The sequence below is a fragment of the Aquarana catesbeiana genome, linkage group LG01 (assembly GCF_042186555.1).
Source record: "Aquarana catesbeiana isolate 2022-GZ linkage group LG01, ASM4218655v1, whole genome shotgun sequence".
Taxonomy (NCBI): domain Eukaryota; kingdom Metazoa; phylum Chordata; class Amphibia; order Anura; family Ranidae; genus Aquarana; species Aquarana catesbeiana.
The window spans coordinates 792,145,804-792,169,193 of NC_133324.1; the positions used below are offsets into that span (position 1 = coordinate 792,145,804).

The 23,390-nt window shown below is 41.8% G+C and overlaps 1 protein-coding gene across 1 annotated transcript in view; it reads right to left on the bottom strand.

Moving 5' to 3' along the window:
• Positions 1 to 14,294: 14,294 nt before the first annotated feature.
• DCTD (dCMP deaminase) overlaps positions 14,295 to 23,390 on the bottom strand; it is a 30,261-nt gene continuing 21,165 nt past the window's right edge. Inside the window, exons 4-6 of the mRNA XM_073606887.1 lie at positions 19,044 to 19,160; positions 18,659 to 18,755; positions 14,295 to 15,959 (exon numbers count right to left, since the gene is read on the bottom strand). Of these exons, the coding sequence (XP_073462988.1) occupies positions 15,878 to 15,959; positions 18,659 to 18,755; positions 19,044 to 19,160 (296 nt within the window). The 3' untranslated portion in view covers positions 14,295 to 15,877. The remainder of the gene's footprint in view (positions 15,960 to 18,658; positions 18,756 to 19,043; positions 19,161 to 23,390) is intronic.

The following is a 23,390-nucleotide window of genomic DNA, read 5'->3' on the forward strand; positions in this document are numbered from 1 at the left end:
ATTCTGAGCCCAGCATTTTTCATTCTTGTCCCAATCATTTTTGGCCCCTACTGTCTATTGATATGTAAAACACTTTTTGTTCAATCATTCATTTGTTATCAATAATAACATCTAGTTAACAACAATAATTTTCGGACAATAAATATGTCAAAAAATACTATACCTGGCTCCAGCTGGGCTCCTCAACTTCTTCCAGGATGGAAGGCCCAGGCTGGTCCTCGGAAGCCTCAGCTGGGGTTGAGGGAAGGGTGGATGGAAGTGTAGAATGTGATTCCCTGGCTTCAATCTGGTCTTCCAGAAACTGCATCCTGTTGTAGTACCACAGACTGGGTACATACACATCCTTTGCTGCTGCTCCTGATTTCATGGAAGCCTGGACCTTATTAAGCTCCTTCCTATACATGCTTCTCAAGCTACCAATTTTCTTATCCACAAACTCGATGTCTGAGTCGGGGACCTGCGTCTTCACAAATTGCAGCAGTTTCTCCAGCGATGCCTTCCTAGCTGGTTTATTTCGATATAACGGGTTTTTAACCTCCCACAAATTTCTCATATCCCTGTATCTGTCTATGAACTGGCCCATGAATTCAGGGTCTTTGAATTGTTTCATAATTGCTGCAAGACAAAACAAGACAAAAACACTAATATCAGGCTAAACTCTCCTAATCTTATCCCAATATAGGCCTCAATCTCGAATCACTATAGGCCACTGATGTCCCAAGTTAAAATGTTACCTTCATTATAATGTTCAGCACTTCCTCCACTCACAGATCATACGTACGACACATGCGTGTCAGCTTTATATACACTGTGCATGCGTGAAACTCCGCCCGCGTCACCCTCCCGACGTTCTTTCTCGAATATTAGCCCTTCTCTTTCGTCGCAGTGGGAGAGGAACATGGCGGAGACACAGCAGGTGCGTAATAGCAGTAACGAGTAGGAAAGCCCAGAGCCCGAAATGTTCCAATCCCACAGGAGATTTAAGTCCTCAAACATGGCCTTTATAGAGATGGTTGAGATTGTGGAGGGCCGACTATGACGAGAAGTATGGACCGTACCTAAACCCAAATGCGAGAAAGGCCAAGATCATGTCTAAAGTTGTGAAGAGTCTGCACAGGAATTTTGGGTACGATGATCCAAGGAGCAAATGAGGAAATGCTGGTCAGACCTGAAATTGAGGGAGCAGGATCAATACAGAAGGATCAAGAAAGTGCTTCTAAAAAGTAAGTACTTGTCGTGTGTTCCTATTATTAGTATTACTTGCATGCTGCTCCATGTACTTTTCTTTACTGTTGTACAGTTTAAAATGGCTACTTTCATGTTCATAAGCACAGTAATCGGTCGTAGGATACATAGTTCGTTTGCCAACTAAATACAATGTTTTTGGTAGATACAGGGTTAACTACAGTTGGTCATGCTAATTTGTATTAAAAGAAGTTTAGGACATTGTTGTCTAGATGTGTTTGAAATTAGAAAGAATTGCAAACTTGATTCAGTGTAATGTAAGGAGAGGACACTCAGCAGCTGTTTACACATCTGGTCTCAGGAGCACTAGTGTGGGATACAAGAACAAACTTTTTAGGGTGTCCCACACAGGTACTCCAGTGGATACTTGGCGGTGTCTCCATGTGTGAAACTTGTCCAAAAAAGGTAAGTATTCCAGCTTTGGTAAGTGACCAGGAAACCCCCAACTCCTGAAGAAGGGGAACAGAGGACACCACAACCTGAGGATGTGGAGGAAGGAGAGGTGGTTGAGATTGTCACCACAACAGGTGAGTGTCTGACACCACAGATTCAGGTAATAGATGTATGCCTGCATATTTATAATACATGGTGTGTATTTTTTCTTTTAGGTGATGTGCATGTTGTGGAAGAACAATCTCCTCATTTCATGAGTGACAGTGCACAAAGGCTAATCCAGGAGATAATGTTTTGTAGTCAGGATTTAGACCTCATCAAGCAAAAAACAAATGACATAGGACAAAAACTGAAGAACATGATTGATGTACTAGGAAGAATCTAAAGAACAACAAAATGACACCATTTTCTATTTTTGGGGACCATTTTTTTCAAATTTTTGACGCATTTTAAAAGCCAAATTTTGAAGATGCACACAGTGTGTCAACATGTGCTATCTGCCATCAGGGGATATCAATGTACGTGTTTTGTGGGTGCAACCCCTTCCTCGTAACTCAAGTAGGTGAGAGGAAGTAGTTGCACCCCCAAAACACGTCCGTTGATCCCCCATGATGGGAGATAGCACATGTTGACATTAGGCATGGGATCAGGAGGGAAATCCCCAGTTTGACTCCCAATTTGTGTGCATCTTCAAAATTTGGCCTTTACAGGGGGACATCACCCCATCTGATGAAGGCAATATCAACACATTTTTGACACTATAATGTCTGATATTGCCTTCAGTTTTTCAATGTTGAACTTTGTAAGTTCCTGAGTTGTGTATGTTATGTTTTGAAACATGCCTGTTTATGTACTAAAAAAATATTTTCAAGGTAAAACTTTTTAAAAAAAAGATGTTTTAAAAATAAAAAAAAAATGTTTTACAAAGCACATGTGAATGTGCACGGAGTAAAAGGTTTTATACTCGACAATGTGTGGCTACTTCTTTCAATCCTCAATACCATTTTGTATTAAGTTGGTGTTTACAGTGACAATGGGTGTTATTTAATAATGGAAAAATCACTTGGCACTACAAGTGCACTAGGAGAACCTAGGAGACAGCTAAAAGAAACACAAGCAGTAAATCAAAATCAAGATTTGATCAGATACATTTTTTTTTAAATATCTAAAATAAATTACAAATTTGGTGGCATAGCAATGGCCCCCCTACCCGTAAAATATATTTTTGACGCACTTCGCGGGCGCTTTCGGGGGCAAGCCAGGACAGCCAGTTTCCAAGGCCATCAGTGTATTATCTGGAAGTCCAGCCTCAGGCTCAACTGAGGCAACATAATTCGGAGCTCTTTAAAAAGTTGTGAAGTATGCTGCATGCTAGAACTAAGTGGTTATGTTTGTACTCCGCCATATTTATTGCCGTAACCGGTTGGCCATTATCCCAAAGGCATTCTCCACGACTCTTCTGGCTCTGGCCAGCTGGTAATTAAAAACCCTCTTCTCCGGGGTGAGGGTCCTCTGGGGGAATGGACTCATCAGGTGATCACCCAGACCAAATGCTTCATCAGCGATAAAAACAAATGGGAGTCCTTCCATGTTCTCTTCCGCAGGTGGCAATCCCAAGCCACCACTCTGGAGATGCCGGTAGAACTTGGTCTGGGCAAAGACTCCACCATCGACATCTGGCCATTCTTTCCCACGTCCACATATAAAAACTCATATGTCCCCAACACCACCGCCATTAACACAATACTATGAAACCCCTTATAACTAAAATAGTATGACCCGGAGTGGGGTGGTGGGAAGATGTGGACGTGCTTCCCATCGATTGCCCCTCCACAGTTGGGAAAGTCCCAACGATGAGCAAGTTGGGAAGCCACAGTCTGCCATTCCTGTGGCGTTGAAGGAAACTGTGGAGTCAAAAAAGAAAAAAAAATATTAGTACTTTTGCACATAACATTGCAAGCAGATTAGACACAAACATTCTTGGCCAACATCAGTATAACATTTATTTTAAGGAGTATTTAAAGACAAAAGTATAAGGTCCACTTATCCGATTCCTCACCCCCTCTGATGGCCTATTGTAAACATTTTAGGGGGAGTTATAAATGAGTTTGGGAGCAAAAAAAAAAGCCTCTGGCACTCTACCTGAATTTAAGGACACAAATAACATTTGTACACATTTTAGGGGGTGTTTAGGGTAAAGCACTACAATGGAGCTGACAAAATACATTGTTAAGTGACTAGGCTAGGTGTGTATGGGCCCAGGATAGCATGCTGGGAAGGTTAGTGAAGGCAAATATGCATGGAGGACAAAAAAGGAGCATTCAAAGCTTCCAGCATGCATGAGGACAAAGGGGACATTCACAGCATATTACAATCATGGTAATTAGGGAATGATGAAAGAAATACAATACATTAGCAAGCAGTAAATACATAGAATGTGATGTTAAAGGAGAAAACTTACACTAATATAGTCCTTCTGCAGGGCCTGAATGATGGCAGAACAGCTCTCTGGAATAATGATCCCCAGAGCCTGGGGGAGATACCTGTAGAGAACTTGAGGTCCTGCAGGCTTCTCCCCGTCGTCAAGTACCGCAATGTGGAGAATAGCCTCTGCTCCGGAGTGATGGCTTGCCGCATGCAGGTGTCCTGCTTCGTAATATAAGGGGACAGTGTGACGGACCTAGCCAGGACAGAGGCTTTTGGAGGGGACTGAATGCAAGCCTCTTGCCCACTGATTATGGGCCCTGGCATTTGGGGGAATGGTGCTCTCTGTGAGCTGTATGCATGGGGACCCTGAGGCTGGTGTTGTTTTGGATTCGGGTCCATGTCCCCCCAGGACACGCAGACTCTGGGAACCCTTTATATGCCATATTAGAATAGTGACCGATTCATACCATTGGGACTCATACTGTTAGATGCTAATGTCATGAACTTCAGTCACCTGTCTGTTGTCTGCTATAATGTGTTTATTGTAGATAAGTCTAGTGTGGGCTCTAAGAGTCTTTTCACCCATTGTTGTTTGTGTTAATTAACTCTGCTACTGTGTGAAGCTCGGTGACCACAAGTCTGCCCAAAAGGTCATGTCTCTTAGTCACCTAGGCTAAGGATTAAGGATTAGATAATTAGCTCATGTTAATTAGGTTAGGTTTTAGTCATCCTGCTGTATATATTTGTGTCAGATCTCAAATAAAAGATTATTTCTAGTTCTTGGGGGTTCCTATAGCCAGATCCATTGGACTCGTGTTCCAGGACTTAGGAAGCGGTATACTGACGGAAGCACTCAAGCGGAGTGTGGGACGTTCCGTGACAGACAGCAAAGCTAACAGACGGTGAAAAAGGGGGTCCCTCATCCGGAGAAAATTCCTGAAATCATCAGGGTTATTCTCCTGGATCTCACGCAGCAAAGGCATATGAGAGAACTGGTCACGCTGGAGTAACCAATTCTTGGTCCATGAACTCCTCCCCGCCCTGTTCATGGACTGGGCTTGGGTCAAAGCAAGAACCCCAACACCAAGCCCCCACATAGCACAAACTCTACTATGAGTACGTACCTGCAACATGGCTTCAAAACGGTCGGCTGGTCAGAACGAACTAACAGAACGCACTGAAGAACAGCAAGGCCTGTGAAGAGCGAGCTGAAAATCAGAAACGAGCGGACAAGAACGCACTGAAAAACAGATACGAACTGACTACACGCACTGAAAAACAGATACAAACCCACAAGCACAAACTGGACAGCAGTAAAACGATCTGAAAAGCACGAGTCTGAAAAGCACAAATCGTCTCTCACCAAAGTTCTACTAACACGAGATAAACACGAGATTAGCAGAAGGAGCCCAAAGGGTGGCGCAGTGGCTATTGAACTTCCTTTTTCTAGACCCGTCGTACGTGTTGTACGTCACCGCATTCTTGACGGTAGGAATTTGGTGTGACCATGTGTATGCAAGACAAGCTTGAGCGGAATCCTGTCGGAAAAACCATAGCTTTTTCCGGCCAAAATTCCAATCGTGTGTACACGGCATTAGAGGAAGTGTGTTGAATGATGTTGGCCATGCAAGAGCCGGTATGAATGTGGGTATTGCAGGAAAAGCTGCTTTTTTAGTAGTATTTTAATGTAAAGGTAGGCAACCTCTGAGAGGTAGAGATTTACCTGAGCAACATGAAAGAAAGCTGCAGCACCCTCTTTTATTTATTTATATATTTTTTTTAAATCAACTAGCAAGGCCCCCAATAAAAAGGATGGCAAGAAGAAAACTTATAAAAATATAATAAAACAAATGTCATTGTAAAAAAAGGTGTATACACTTACCTAAATTCAGCCTGCCTCTGTCTGGTCATGTGATCTTACCTGTGTCAGCTAACAGCGGCTGCAGGGGAGAAAGTGCTTGACATCGGCTGATAAAGCCTGGAGCGGTAATGCCACCCAAAGGTTCCCATGTTACTGTTGAGGTTGGCGCTCCCTCCTCTCCCGTGCATATGCTGCTGGATCACACAGGTAAAATAATGTGACCAGATTGGAGCAGTCTGAAAAAAGGACAGTCAGCATAGGTGTTAGGGGTAAGGGGGCAGTTTTTAAGGCTAGTGCAACCTGGAATTGTACTTTCAAACTACCCTCTCTATTGGTGGCCTGTGGCAGTGAGGAGCTCCATCCAAAAGGGAAACTATGCTTGCTTGCGCCCCCCCCCCACCCCCTAGAGTTGCCACTTCATCCCTTTAAACCCGAACACATATTAATTACACAGGTTCTGTGGCTGATTAAGGTGGTAATTAAACTCACTTGTTGCCTTATCTGTATTTAATTAGCCTCAGAACCTGTGTAATGCATATATGTTCGGGTTTAAAGGGATGAGGTGGCAAAGCTCAGCTTCACATACAGATTGCACAGATGGCAGGAGCTGACAGGCATGTTAGGTCACGGTCTACTGATGGACTGATTGCCGACCTACGTTTTAATGGATATTAATTATTGTTTGCAGTAGCAGTATTTTTTTACTGTAGGTTCAGCCGACAAAGAAAAAATTCTCCCTGCAAGACAATATCATACTAGCACATTATAAAAGACTTCCCTAAATACAAAGTCCTCCAGCTGCACGCTGTCACTGCTGACAGGGCTTCCATATTGACTCGGTCTTCCTTCTGGGTACAAAGGCTCTGGCTCTTTGAATGGCCAAGCCACAATAACATCATTCCCACGCATGTGCACGGGAGTCACGGTCGCAGCACAGAGCTCTGAAGGGACTGCATGAGTATGCTATGAGTGAAGTGTTTGTGAAGTGCATTGCCCTTTGTGAAGTGATTGCTGCAGAGGTTGAAGGGGACCCCCCGGTCAGCCTATCAGTGCTCAGACCATATGCCGCACACTGCATCAAATTGGTTTGCATGGCTGTCGTCCCAGAAGGAAGCCTTTTCTAAAGATGATGCACAAGAAAGCCCGCAAACAGTTTGCTGAAGACAAGAAGATTAAGGACATGGATTACCGGAACCATGTCCTGTGGTCTTATGAGACCAATATAAACGTATTTGGTTCAGACGGTGTCAAGCCTGTGTGGCGGCAACCAGATGAGGAGTGCAATGACAAGTGTGTCTTGCCTACAAGCATGGTGGTGGGAGTGTCATGGTCTGGGGCTGCATGAGTGCTGCCGGCATTGGGGAGCTACAGTTTATTGAGGGAACCATGAATGCCAACATGTACTGTAACATACTGAAGCAGAACATGATCCCCTCCTTTCGGAGACTGGGCCGCAGGGAATTATTACAGCCTGATAACCCCAAATACACCTCCAAGATGACCACTGCCTTGCTAAAGAAGCTGAGGGTAAAGGTGATGGACTGGCCAAGCATGTCTCCAGACCTAAACCCTATTGAGCATCTGTGGGGCATACTCAAATGGAAGGTGGAGGAACGCAAGGTCTCTAATATCCACCATCTCTGTGATTACATACACTTACAATGTTACAAATATCAACAGCCTTTGACATAGATAATTATGCCGCTGGGGATCGCAGTGCTGTTTCCTACCTGCTGTAGCTTGGCTTTCCAGCTCAGCTCATTCAAGGAGATCCCCAGAAGGCACGCTCATGTTCACTGACGGTTGTCGTATAGCCCTTTTCGCATTTCGCAGTCTGTGAAATCATCTGAGGGTGTGTCTCTATATCTGGGTTTATACAATGGATATAGTATATCGGGTATCTCTCGTATATACAGAGATATAGAGCGACAACCTCGATGATGTCACAGAGAGAGACGTGTCAGGATGGGGCTATACGACAACCATCAGTGACCGTGAGCACTCCTTCTGGGGATCTCCTTGAATGAGCTGAGCTGGAAAGCCGAGCTGCAGCGGGTAGGAAACAGCGCTGTGATCCCCAGCAGCATAATTATCTATGTCAAAGGCTGTTGATATTTGTAACATTGTAAGTGTATGTCCAATCAGGTGGGAGCAATTTTAATAAATTCAGTTTAATACGGGATTACGCTGTGGACTCTTTTCTCTTTCTATGTGAATGAGCTTTTAAGCGGTTGTCCCGGTTTCCCATCAACAACAGGATCAGCAAGGATTGATTGTAAGATCAAGTGTTTGGAGCCTATTATCCAGTGGTGTCTGGTAAGAGTCTGTTCCATAGGGGATTCTTTACCCCCGATTATACACAGGTGTTGGTGATGGTAAAAATGTTCCATTGAGTATTCAAACACTCCCCTGTTTTTTGGACTATAATACACCGATTTGATAGTCACAACAATTTTTTTTGTGGACTATAGTATTGCCTTGTATGAACTGCTTTTAAACACACTAATGACAGTGGGATGTCATCTGTTAATTAACGCTGCCTTGACGAATGTATTCATTTGTATATGTGTATAAGTTTTATAACATTGCCGTTAGTTGCTGGTATGGAATTAATTGTTGACTTAATAAAGTTGTGTTTTATATCAACAATCTCCTTTACAAATTATTCTCTGATCTTCATGTGATCTTTGGTTATGATGGTACATAATCGAGGAGACAACTTTTCCTTAACCCTGTATTCACACTTTTGTGATGTGTTGCACTGTGTTATCACATGCGAGTTGCAAAGTGTTAAGGCAGCCAATACATTATACATTGCAGCACAGCACAATGCATGGTATGCCCTCATGGGTGATCCTGTACTTCCTACAACAACGGGATGATGTCACAAGCCCCGCTCTGGCGCTTTTTGTCACTCTCCTTTGACTTTATTAAAGCGATACCGTTGATAAAGTCGCAGGAGAGTGACGGAACGCGTCAGTGGCGGGGCTTGTGACGTTACCCCGTCGTTGAGGGCATACCATGCATTGTGCTGTGCTGCAATGTATAATGTATTGGCTGTCTTTGTGACCCCAGGGGGATCTGTATTGGTTTGAGTTCATCACCTGTATGCACCAGGGCTAGTGCATTCTTAAATGAGAGTGGAAAAATTGCTTGCGTTTTAAATAAATTTTGTTTTACGGTATTACACTATGCTAGTTCCTTCTTTATCCTTATGTTGCCATCATCTATGAGAGACCACGTTTGCAGGAGTCCATTGTTGGGAGCTTAAGAGACACTGGATTGAGACCCCAAAGGGGAAGGTGCGACTTGGCCTAATTGGGGGCCGCTCTGGAAGGTGAGCGCATAGTGTAACTGGTGGAGGGTCCATTTGGTGTCAAGTCACTCATTTGCTAGTATTCACCGCTGGATTGTATGTGGACAGCAATTTGTTTACACAGGATACCACTGGATATAGGGACTTTTCTTTGACATATTATGTGTTCTATTTCTTTTGTCCACTAGAGGTCACTGGTTACACACACTATATTTGTGTTTGTAATATTATTAGGTGCTATATTTAACACTCCCACTAGGGGCACTATATATATTTTTATACTTTTTTTTAATTATATGTTCATATTGCATAGTAAGTTTATCATCTCTATAAGGAGGTAGAACCTCACATTTATTCTTTTTGTATATATTGTAGAATACGCACTTCCTTCCTACTGCTGAAGGAATTGAGTAGTCAACAAAATGCGTTGAGAATTTTTGCTCATGAAGGACTTCATCTCTCTCATCAGCAATACTAAATTATTATTGTGATGACTAGGGTCCACAATGCAATTCAGTGAGTGCTCTTTATGAGCCAGGAACAGGTTATTACTATTTTATCCATTAATGCATGCGATTTTTGTATAATAAAATCAATATTGTTTTTCTTATTGGAGTGTTGTAATGCCTTTTATAGCACCATTTAAAAATCACAATTATTTAAACAAGTTTTTCATCATTGTTTTTTTTTTTTTTTTTTTGTCAATTACATTCAGTGCTAAGTGTCCCACATGGTAACTGCATTTGTCTGTTTAAAATAAGCTCAAATGTTCTAAAAAGCGAGGATTTAAAAAAAAAAAAAAAATTAAAATCCCCCATATACTATTATGTTAAATTGAAGGCATTTTACAGTAGCTTAAATAGTCCATTTGCTATGGATACATTTTAAATAGGCTCTAAGACTTCATTTACAGACTCTCTCAGCAGTTCATAAATGTTACGGGGGGGGGGGGGGGGGGCAGTATGTTTTCGTTATTTTCCTGGTAAAGCACATTATGAAAGCTTGTGTTCTGCTCTACTAATTCATAGTTTTGTTAGTAAGTGTTGTCAGCACTTGTCATCAAAGCAAAAGCCAAGGACAACTTGAACATCGAAAGAATTTTTTTTTTTTTTTTTAAGTACTAACCATTTTTGTGGAAATGAAATTTTCCTTTTTAAAAAAAAGCCTAAAGTATGGACATTCAACAAAAGAATAAACAGCTGCAACATTTTACAACCTGGTGAACCATGTATGCCAGTATCCTAAAAATAAGATTCATAGTCATTTTAGTTGTCATCTATATTTCTTGGCTGAATAGCTTGTCGCTTTTCTGGTATTGAACTAGTGTTCACATAAAAGTAAAACCTAAGAGACCACAAAAAAAGTTTTCAGATTAGCATCTAGCTTGTATCAGATGCAATGCAAAAAAAAAAAAAAAAGGAGAGGGGGACTCATTGGTGCTGCTAAAAACTTCCTAAGTGTGGACCCAAAAACGTGAACACCAGTATAGGCACTTTCTTTGCCCTTGCTCCCTAGGTAGTATGCCAATGTATTACAAATGGGTGACTTGAGACATCCAAGGACAAATCATTGAGGCCGGGTTCACATATGTGCAACGGCGTGTTCGTGCCTCGGGTCTGGTGCGTGTCTGTTCACCGGTTCAGGTCTGCATTTTTGCCAGAATTTGCACCTGAACCTGACTCAAACACAAACACACACAGGACCCTTTTGCAATCAGCTCCGCAGGCGGCCCGGACCTGTGTGAACGGGCTCCATTGAGAGCCAGTCACATTTTCATGTCATACGAATTGGATGTGGTAGCATCCACATCCAATTTGCACATATGTGAACCAAGTCTAAAGCCTGGTACACACAATCCGATTGTTGGCCAACTGTACGAAAATCAGACAACAGACCATTGTCCGCCAAAAATTTACTAGCCTGCCATCCAACATTTGCTGTCCGAAAGTTGGACAATTGTCAGAAGGAGCATACTAACGGTCAGATTTTAGGACAACAGTCTGTCAACAGACAATCCTCTGCCAACAATCTGATCGTGTATGAGGCTTTATACTCATTTAGCTGGAAGCATGGCAAGACTTCATCGAGGAAGAATAGTAGCTGTAAAAGAAGAGTGACACTGTGGTGTGGATTTGTCCATTTATGGTCTACCCCAAGGTGGCGATAATGAACACCATAGGAGTTGGAAAAGCTCATTACACACACAGAGGTTTATAAATCAGTCACCAATGGGTTTATTTACAAAAGCTGGAGAGTGCAAAATCAGGCTCACTTCTGCATAGAAACCAATCAGCTTCCAGGTTTTATTGTCAAAGCTTAATTGAACAAGCTAAAGTGAGCCTGATTTTGCACTCTTCAGCTTTCGTAAATAAACCCCCAAGTGACCTAGCCCGTACTTTCCCCTTCTCAACAGAGAAGAGGAAAGGAATTTATAAAAATGTAGCTACAACCAAAAGGCTTGGCCCCTGGATGTGGTAGGGAAATAGGTTTATCATTGTTGGTTTTCTTGTGCAGAAGGAGGTGAGGGAATACCTGTTCAACAACAGCACAGCCATTTTTATTTATTTTTGTGTACAGTTGGAAGGGGTTGGCATTTTCTTCAGGTTTCTTTCCTAGTTCAGCTATACACACACACACATACAGTCTACCGTGTGAGTTGGAAAGAGAAGCAGCAAGAACTTCTGCAAATACAAAAATGGCAGGCAGACATCATCCCAACCACTGTTCTCTGGAAGGCGATGTTCTCTGATTAGCCATATTTTTAAACACTGCAGTGGTAAAATGACCCAGTTTACAAAATGTGTTTAAAGTGAAACCCCTCACTGGGGACATTATGTCACTTAAGCATTTAGAGCAGTGGTCATCAACCCTGTCCTTTGGGCCCACTAACAGGCCAAGATAACTGAAAATACATGACAGGTGATAACATTTGCTGCTCAGTGATTGCAATATTCTAGTCTGCATCTCCCCAAGGTAATACATAAAACCTGGCCTGTTAGTGGGCCCTGAGGACAGGGTGGATGACCACTGATTTAAAGCTCCTTACTGGCATTTCAAAGAATCCAGGTACGAAAGACCAGGGTGGATGCACAGAGAAACCTCCAATATACAGCATTTATATTGTGTAGGGAAAACATAAAACATGTAGCAAGATTTGAAGAAGAACCCATCATTCAATAAAAACTTGCATCATATGCTAGTGACAGATGGCATGTTGACTGGAGTTGGGCTTTAAAGTATTTTGGCTGCAGAATGGTCACAGAAAAGACGCAAAATGTCCCTAAATCTTTGTTTAAAACAAACTTTTTACTTTGGAGGAACCCTTGGCAAAAAGTTCTCAGATATCAGGGAACCCCTGAAACATTTTCAGATGTACAGCTCACAGAAAACTGGATCTGATCAACAAGCTATAGATATAACCACAATTAACCCCTTCCCGCCGACTGTACGCAGATATGCGTACTCGGCTTTCCGGGGGTTATACCGGTATGATGCCCGCAGCTGCAGGCATCATCCCGGTACCGTTGTTTCCAGCGGGCGATCGGCTACCCGTGTATAACAACTGATGCGGCTAAAAGCCGCTCGGTTGTTTATACCGGAGGAGCGGGAGGGGACATCCCCCCCCTCCCGCCGCTGTTACCGGGCCTCCCGTGCGAGGCCCGGTGTCCAATCGGGAATCTTTCGGCGGCTGGGGGCGGGCTGGAACGAAGCTGGTGAGCGGCTTCGTTCCAGCCTTCTTGTTGTAAACGCGGAAGCAACGTCATGATGTCACTTCCCGTTTACTCAGCTGCCAATGGCGCCGAATTTAAAAAGTACACAGTATTCAGAATCGCCGTTTTCGGCGATCTGAATACTTTGAAGTGTAAAAGGAGGGATGGGGGGGTCTTTTAGACCCCCCATAAAGAGTACCTGTCACCACCTATTACTGTCACAAGGGATGTTTACATTCCTTGTGACAGCAATAAAAGTAAAAAAAAAAAAATTTTTTTTTAAACACAATTTTAAAGTAAAAAAATAAATTAATTAAATAAATAAATAATTTTTTTAAAGTGCCCCTGTCCCCGCGAGCTCGCGCAGCGAAGAAAACGCATACGGAAGTCGCGCCCGCATATGTAAACGGTGTTCAAACCACACATGTGAGGTATCGCCACGATCGTCAGAGCGAGAGCAATAATTCTAGCACTAGACCTCCTCTGTAGCTCAAACCTGGTAACCGTAAAAAAATTTTAAAGCGTCGCCTATGGAAATTCATAGGTACCGTAGTTTGTCGCCATTCCACGAGTGCGTGCAATTATAAAGGGTGACATGTTTGGTATCTATTTACTCGGCGTAACATCATCTTTTACATTATACAAAAAAATTGGGGTAACTTTACTGTTTGGATTTTTTAAAATTCATGAAAGTGTCCCTTTTCCAAAAATTTGCGTTTAAAAACACCGCTGCACAAACACCGTGTGATAAAAAAATATTGCAACAATCGCCATTTTATTCTCTAGATTCTCTGCTAAAAAAAATATATATAATGTTTGGGAACTCTAAGTAATTTTCTAGCAAAAAATACGGATTTTAACTTGTAAACACCAAATTTCAAAAATAGGCTTAGTCATGAAAGGGTTAACAAACAGCATTAAATAGAATAAATATTAATAAATATTTTTTTGCACAGATGCTGAATTGTGGGTCGAACTTGAGATGAGCACACAGGGAGTTGCTTTCCTCCACATGCAGAGAAGTGCAGGGAAGCTGCTGTTGTAACATGCCTTTTCCACTTGATCCCTGTTAACCCTCCTCTCATACATTCCAGGTGATATCACATACAAGAGCCTGGGACCACACAGGGTTCCTCAACTGGAGTTCTGAGAGAAGTCCCCAGGGAATCAATATTGCTCAATGCAGTCTTCAATACACACTGACTGTGCTCATTGATACCCGATGCCTCCTCTGTAGTCTTCTGTGAACTCAGAGGTCGATTTTGTCAGAATCTATATGGCAACCCAACAGTATCAGTATAGAATTACGAATAATTTTATTGGTAACAGAGTAAAACTAATATACAGTAGAGAATTAAGACATTTTATTAAAGTAAAGATGATATACAGTGCATAAGACATTTTATTAGAAGCATATAAATATATGAAGTAATAAAACCTACTTATCTACAGACATTTTGCAAAAAAAACGTATCATACTACTTTACAGGACAGAACAAAGGGATGGTTAGAATGATCCTACCATTAGACACAAACTAAGAACAAATGTTATAAAAATTATTAAAAAAAATAAAAAGTTAATGGCTTAAAATAAGAGGAGATTTAAAACCTGCCAAGAAGTATAATGTGCCCGCTTAGCATACAACGAATGTAAGCTATAACAACCAGTCAGAACTATTGTAGTCCAACTAGCCCAAGGGTAGGTATACAGGGGTCGAAAAGTGGCTGAAAACAGTCAGTTCGGCAGTTACCGGATGACTTTTGGCCCGTGTGTATGGCTTCTGTTGAACAAGAATGCTGGAAAATCAGCAGCCGACCAACGCTTGCAGCCAATGGCTGCAAGCGCTGACCAGTGTGTTCTGGGGGGGAGGCGGTCCCCCTGTCCAAACACAATAGCACAGCAGGGAGATCACTGTACTAATATTGCATAGTTAGTACAACACCCCCCTTAGTTTTTTTTAGTTCAGCCCACTGGGGTTGAACAGTAAAAAAAAATTTAAAAAAAATTAAAGTGTGTACCAGGCCTAAACCTGACCAAAGACATGAAAAAATTGAAGTCAAATTTGATTACAGTGATCGTCAAACTTATATCTGGGCAGCAGCAGACATCTACCAGCCAACCATTAGCCCAAGATCTGCAAGTGCTGGGAGTTGTCTCATACACTACATAGTACGGCATGAAATCAGTCTGCAAGACCTCTAAAAATGGTTGGATTACACCTGCATCTCCACCTTAAACTTCTGAAATCTGATTCCATGTTATGGGTTACTACGAAATTACTGTTTGCAACTTAGGTTTTTAAAAATGAAAAAAAAAAAAACAAACATACACCACAGGCAAAAGACAAAAGTTGATATTGGACAGGTAGGAAGTGTGAAGTATTGGTGTCAGAGATCCTCTAAAAATGAATGGCTGTGACCGTGTTCCCCTGAACCAAGTCCCTCACACTACAAGCAAAATAGAATTTAGATAGTAGTAAATGTTTTAGGGAAATGGAACTCCGAGAGGAAACGCAGAAAGAACCCATGTACATGAACCCCAACTGTTACCGGGATGGGTAAGGAATCTGCCTATTTTGAAAACACTCAACTATTTGTGACTAAAGTGTAACATTTAGCAAGGCAGCAACTACTATGCCTGCCATAAAAGCACATGGTTCATTTACAAAACGTGTAACAAAGTCTCAGTCGTTGAGCAGCACTAATTATCTGGGCATCAGTGACATTTTTAAAGCACACTACAAAGGTAAGGCACCACCGGGAGTTTGTTAGATCTGTGCGATGACAGTCACTAAAAATATTCAGCAAAAATGAGCCAGTATACCCTTTGTAGAGAAATACAGAGACCTAACCCTTTACATTCTCTCACAGGTGACAGCTACAAAGTCACATCGTGTGACAATAACTGAAGGATGCAACAAGTCTTCACATCTGAGTCGGACCCGGTCTGTTCTTATTGATCGAATCAAAGTCGATGACTATACTTTTTCTCTTGGGAACAAATTTCCTTAAAAATATAAAATATATAGGTTAGTTATATGCCAAAACTAGTTTTCCAACTGTAAAATGAGAAACAAAAAAAAAAAAAAAAAAAAACAAAAAGGGGAGGGGGAGGGATAGATACATTGCCTAGGCTTCACGCTCTCTCTAGAGGAGCCAATTATAGTGCCCCATGCAGAGAGAATCCTTAGAAGGGATAGACTGAAACAAAAAGACACATGGGGTTGCTGAGGCTGTGTGTTTTTCAGCTAACGGAGATCATAAATTATCAGGAAAGGAAAACATTTTCTAACAACTGAACTCCAGGAGTTGGTTTCATTGCTAAAGTTTTTTCCTTTGTGCAAAATGCACTACCAGTTCCCCCCTTCCCTCCCCTCCCTATTGCTCTGTTAAACTTAAATTTATAAACTTAAAGACCTACAGTGTATTTTTGAAAAAAAAAAAAAAAAAAATTAACCTCAGCTAGTGTAACAATCCTGCCCTGTTAGACAATATAATGGAAAATGAAGCTAATAAAAGGAGGGCCTGAACTGTGCAAGCCATTGGACTAGTAACTAAAATTGCCTACAGACTCCTTGCTGCTGATCACCCCCCCCCCCCCCACCCCCACCCCTCCACCTGCCATGTTCTGCACCGTAGAGGTTAGCCATCTTATTAGAAACAGGGCTTAGCTTCCGCATGTCAAGGCTGCACCACAAGGACTTCTGGTCTAATGACTCCAGAGCACAGATTCCGAATTAATGAATTAGAAGCAGGGAGATGCTTTCACTGCAGGTCCTTAGGTACAGGTTACTCTCTGGAATGAGAACAGTGAGCAGCAAGGAAGTGCTGTTACCAAAATCTCATGGAAATAGCAGTCAGAGGCAACAGTGCCTCAGACAATCTCTCTCTCACCACAGATATACAGGCTCAGAATGTCTAGGAAGGACAGGAATTCCACTGCTGTTTCTCAGAAGGAATTTGCAGTGAACAATTCTAGATCTTCCGTATGGCAAAGCAAATCTTCTCTGAGTTTAGGTCTACATATGAAAAAAAAAAAAAAAAAAACACACACCACACACACACACACACACACACACACCTCCCTCTTGTGGCAATGGATATGTGGTCTCCACAAATAAGCTTAAAAAAGGAGAAGTTTACTTTTGAAAAAAAAAAAAAATGCACTTTTTTTGCAGGTAAAAAAAAATGTGCATGCATTTATTTGGAGCCTGTAAAGCATTGCACCAGCAACCAGCAGATCACTGATGCCATGCAGGTCTCCCGCAGATCTATCAGTGTATCTGTGTGCCCATACAGGCATGCAGATACACTGACAGAAAATCAACAAAGCACCACAGTGCTCCAACTACAAGCCGACAACTGCAAAGGATGTCGGAATTTGTAGTTCATTCACACACACAGAGCTGCGTTAATGAATGATGCGGCTGTGTAGGCGGAAGCCCGCATGGCCACGCTGATTTCAAAAAGTGACAGCTAGTATGGAGAACTTCTCTTGCTATCACAGGAGGAGGGGGGGGGGGGGTAAAATCGGGCAGCGGCTGCAGCATTGGGAACATGTTACATGTTCCACCCTAAAAACGGGTGGACCATATAACATGTTCACAAAGGTCAACTTCTCCTTTGAACTGGCTATACACTGTTTGAACCTGAGCCAGTACCTGGTGACTCGGCCGAAATTCGCTTTGTTGGTGGCCCTGTCAGCTCACTCCTTCCCGATATCCTTCAACTGAAAAATCAAAGGAGCCAGGTGGAAAAATGTCAGCCAATCTAATACAATAGGCTAGAGGGGCATTCGTTCATGCGAACTGTATAGTATAGATGGGAAAATCTGTTTAGACTCGTGGCTGAAAAATAAATAAATAAATAAATTAAAAAAAAAAAATCTAAAAAAAACGTATTTGGCCAGACTTAAAGGGGTTGCAAAGGCAGAAGGCTCTTTATCTTAATGCATTCTATACATTAAGATAAAAAGCCTTCTGTGTGTAACAGCCCCCAACACTTACCTAAGGTAAGTCTCTGTCCAGCGACATCAATGAATGTCTCAGCCGTCTGATATTCTCCTTCCCGATTGGCTGAGACAACTGTGGCACCATTAGCTCCCGCTGCTGTCAATTAAAATCAGCTAGCCAATCAAGGGAGAGAGGGGGCAGGGCCAGGCTCCATGTCTGAATGGACATAGGGAGCTGTGACTAAGCACGGGTGCCCCCATAGCAACCTGCTTGCTGTGGGGGCACTGAACAGGAGGCAGGGGCCAGGAGTACAGAAGAGAGACCCGAGAAGAGGAGGATCTGGGCTGCTCTGTACAAATCCACTGCAACAAAGCAGGCAAGTATAAAATGTTTATTATTTTTATAGGAAAAAAAAACGAGCCTTAACAATCACTTTAAGATTAATTAGCAGTTCTGTTCGGCTATATAGCCGCTAGCAATAATCCCATGTAAAATATGACAGTTTGGTTGTACCAAAGTTGATCGATCAATTCAGCCTTCTCATACATGGTTTGAATCTCAGCCAGTCCCTGCTGAGTCGGCCGAGATTTGAACAGTCTATGCCTGGATTTAAACAAAGCGAGGGGATGGGTTGTTCAGGTTTTTTCGCACAATATTGCTTTATTTGGCACAAAAATACGGATCAAAGAAGGAAAAATAAAACAAAAAAAAAAAACCCAAAAAAATGCACTTATAGGATAAAAACTACTCTTACGTGTATTTGATACCAGCCAGATCAAACATGAACCTTGCAGCCTTCATTTCTAGAGAGTCATGGTACTTATCAGACATATAGATCACTTCTTTAATGCCTAAAACAAAAATATAGATTGCATCAGTTGTTTTAGGATGAAGGCAATAAAAGACTGTCCAATACATAGCTACTCTACTACAGGACCGCAAAATGGCCATAACATTTAATATACAAAAGTGCGCATAGCCATTTAAAGTCAATCTGAAGTGATATTATGTACTAAACAAATACCGAAACTGCACTCAGAGCTTCTTCACATCTGGCACTGCCCTGAATGTAAAATGTACTCAACTCTCAGCTTTCTGTAATCGGCTTTCAATGAGTGTTAAGTTCTACAATTACTCACCTGCTTGTATGATTAGCTTGGCACATTCATTGCATGGAAACAAAGCAACGTACATGTCGCATCCTTTTACATCTGCTGAATTCTTATTCATAATGGCATTCAGCTCGGCATGGCAAACTGTTAAGATAAAGTATAAGGGATATAATACACCACTAGATGGCACGCAATCATGTGTCAATGAAGACAGGACATACAAAGATTGAAAAAAAAAAAAAAAAAAAAAAAAAGAAGAAGGAAGGAAGGAAGGAAGGAAGGAAGGAAGGAAGGAAGGAAGGAAGGAAGGAAGGGAGGGAGGAAGGAAGGGAGGAAGGAAGGGAGGAAGGAAGGGAGGAAGGGAGGGAGGAAGGAAGGAAGGGAATGAAGGGAAGGAAAGGGAAGGGAAGTGAAGGGAAGGAGCACAAAATTGCTTTCAGGTAAAAATGTCAACACAAAAACTGTTTTTTTTTTTTTTTTAAATAGTAACTTAACTCTCTCAATCAACATTAATTATTTCTAATCCTTATTCTGCTAACATTAATAAATAGATAGGAATATAGATATCATATTTACTTGTTTTAAACTTTTTTTCCACATTTCTTCAGTTACTTCCTGGTTTCCATGCCTAGGAAAATTATGTCATGTCAGGAGTCTTCAGGAGGGGCCTTCTCCAGAAAGTAAATGCTACAGGAATCATCTGCCCTTAGTCAAAATGGCCACTGCCAGAAATGCTAGGGTGTGTTTTTTAAAGTGATCTCTCAACAAAATAAAGCACAGAGACATGGATGGATGGGAAACTTTGCTTTGGATTTTAAAACATGAATTAAATAGTACATTTTTGGTTTATGTTGTTCAGATGCAGTGTAGTTTTGCTTTAAAGACCAATTCCACGCAAACATTGTTAAAAGGCTCCAATAACGATAACATACGTAAATGAGCCAAAAAAGAGAGAGAGAGGTATCATGAGAAAGATTTCCCATTTAAATAACTGCACAATTCTTACATCTTCTTGCTATGCGCAATGCAGACCAGACAGATATGGGTCCGGCAGGGGACTTTTAAGAGACTCATTGCAATAAAAGACAAAGTTAAAGTAACCCTGTCATAATTGAAAACCAATGAAACAAGACATTTGCACATGCCTCTAAAATAGAGACCACCCCAGGAGCCCCCCAATGAACTCCAGCTTTAACTTTCTAATTTGGAGAAGCCCAGAGCCTAAACACACCCAAGCATTACACAATGTTAAGCAGGCAGGTCACATTGGTGCACACAATGAATTGAAGACTGTGGAGAGGGCCTGCCTAAGTGCCTTATTTCTGGGCCAGCATTTGTGGGGCAGAAGAAAGGCCTTTCAAAATTGTATAAACTGTTTTTTTTTTACATACATAACCAGGCAACTGATGTGCCCTCAGCTTCACTTGATGTTAGTTATGACAGATATAAAGAAACTGTCGTCTGAATTGACCATGTATTTTGTGTACATTCACGATTATTGGAACAAGAATGGTTTATAAGAAGTCCTCTATTGTGCACAGAAGGAAAGGGGTCTAGGGTAGGGGTGAGGGGAGAGGAAGGAATGTTGTAGATGGCAGTGGCAGTTGGCAGTACCACAGCTGATGAGAGGGAAGTTGATGTAGTGTTTGGGGGGGGGGGGGGGGGGGGTAAGAGAGCTGATGATGGAAGGGAGACGACTGTGGTTGTTTGGTGCACAAGAGTAGATCGTGAGGGGAGATAAAGCACATCACAGACATGGTCAACAGGATGACACATGGGTATGTCAGAAATATAAAATCAAGCAAGGGATGGTGTGAAAGATTCTCAGGAAACAGCACCACAATACAGTTCACTGATCACTCTGGGAGGGCACAGAAGGCAGAATATGGAGAGATTGGAGATTTTACCTCTACCAGACAGAGAAGGTAAGGAGACAATATCTGTAGTATGGGGGTTGGAAGTTCAGAGGACATTAAAGTGTTACTAAACCCAGGATTCTGCATTCATATCTGTTCTCCCACAGTACATGGAAATGAAATAATTTCAGTAATATACCTTTTCTCATCAGCAGTATATAGCAGTCTTGTGATTACCATCAGTGTCCAGCCGAGCACGGTTAAAGCTTGTAGGAGGAGTTTTCATTCTCCTCTGACTGTCCTATAATGATGCAGGGCCCCTTACCCTCTATCTGGACAGTGCTGATTGGCCCTGTGCTAATCATATGCACCCTTCCAAGAAAAAAAATAAATTCTCTAGCAATACACACCAAACTGAACATGTGCAGATTGCCCCCAAAGCTCTGTTCTATCAGCAGATGGATCAGTGACAGAGGAAGAAGGGGAGGATCAGAGAAGACAGGATAAAACAGCCTTTTTACACAATGTAGAGAATTAACCCCTTAGGTTCCACAGTGAGTAAACCAAGCATGCTTTACTGCATATACAGACTGATTTTACTGTTGTGGGTTTAGTAACACTTTAAGGCTGGCATCGTAGAGCAGCTGAGGGAGCAGAGACATAAGAGGAGAGACGTCCATGAACATAAATAGGGCTAAATAGGGCTAAGCCAACAGTGAGCATAGCCAACACCAGCTTCTTTTGAAGAACAGGCAGCTGAGATACAAGCAGATGACATCAGGGACCAGGAGAGATGGGAAGAAGTGCAGCAAATCCTGCATTCAGCATGTAGATGAGCACAGTGAAGACAATGAAGTTTAGGGCCGAACGGATGACATCAAAGAGCATGTCACCAGCACACCAAGGATCTCCAGAGTGGGCCCAAAGCTTTAATCAGTGATCACATCCTTACAGCAGATTGCAACTTTTCGGAGCCAAGGAGGACCCCTTCATCAGGCATGTGGCTCCGAAACGTTGCAATCTGCTGTAACGATGTGATCACTGGTTAAAGCATTGGTGACATTCTCTTGCTCTGACTTGACATGGTTACAGCCGGTGGTCGCTTCAGCATTTCTACAGGAATGTATGCTTTGGGAGTGCGTCGGATGACACGAAAGGAACAAAAAACTGGGAGGAACAGAGGAGGGCAGACTGCTCTGTCTTGTTTGGGGTTTGCATCCCAAGATGCAGTAAATCCAAGATGTTAGCTAGTCACAATTGGACAGAAAAAGCTGTAGGAACATTCTCACGTGCACAAAAATTGGATTGCCTCTTAAAACTATAAAAGGTTATTAATCTTTCTACTTATTTACATAGACACATACTCAAAATAGCAACAGAATGGAGCTTCAACTTATTCAGCACAGTAATTGAGGAAAACATTACATAGGAGTTTTTTTTTTCCAGCCGTAGACCAACTCTAAAGAAAGATTGCTGCTGAACTTGCAAATGCTCCATGGCATCATCTGTTTCTGTTGTAAAGGCACACAAATCCTCATCAGACTATGCACAGGACAAATCATTAGGCTTACAAAGCCTGTGTGGCCAATTCCTGGAGACAAACAATTTGCCTTATAAAGAAGTTACCAGAAATAAAAATATAAAACCTATAGTTGGAAAGTTGCAGAATCCCATTTCATCTACATAGCAGATTCATAAGGGGCAGCAGCTGGGCTCTTCGTGAAATATTAGAACATCACAAATAAGCTCATTTTTACCAGAGCACAAATTCTATTTCAGCAGTTTGGAAGGAGAATAAATGAGAAGTGCTTATTTAAAGGGCAAGAAAGCCCTTCCTCCCCCAGTTCTGACAAAATTTGGTTAAGATTGTTTTGATGCATCCATCAAGCTATCGTGCGTGAGAGAAGAAATGGAAAGGCACTCGATCATGATATAATAGAAAAAGACTGCAGCTGATGTAAAAAGGAAAAAGAAATATAGAGGCATTTGTGGTTTCGTTTTTACACAGCTTTCAACAGAGTAGACCTTCCACATAAACTTGACTCTGCTCCCAGACACGTCAGGCCTTTCTCTACACACCATTAGAACACTGACAGCCATTACTTTTGATATGCAAGACAGTGCAGATTTAAAAAACAAAAACAACAAGTCAAGAAATAAATGGAAAAGCTTAAACCATGGATTTGTGAGTTTGGGGTAAATACACAGAATCATTCTGCTTTGCAACTCACCATATATGAATACTGGAGACCTGCAGGCAAAGAACACAACCTAATAAATGTCTAAATTAACAAGCTAGTAACCAGCATGTGTTTTTTTTTTTTTTGTTTTTTTGTTTGTTTTTTTTAATACACACTGTTTAGAAGAATAGTAACATTTTACAAAGTTTAGATTGCATTCACATCTAAGCGTTACCTGCAGGTAGGTTTACATCTGATCTGGTAAAGGATGGTGTGAAATTGCACGCCTTCCCGCATCCACAGAAAAAAAACATGCTACTGCTTAGGTGATGCGTGGG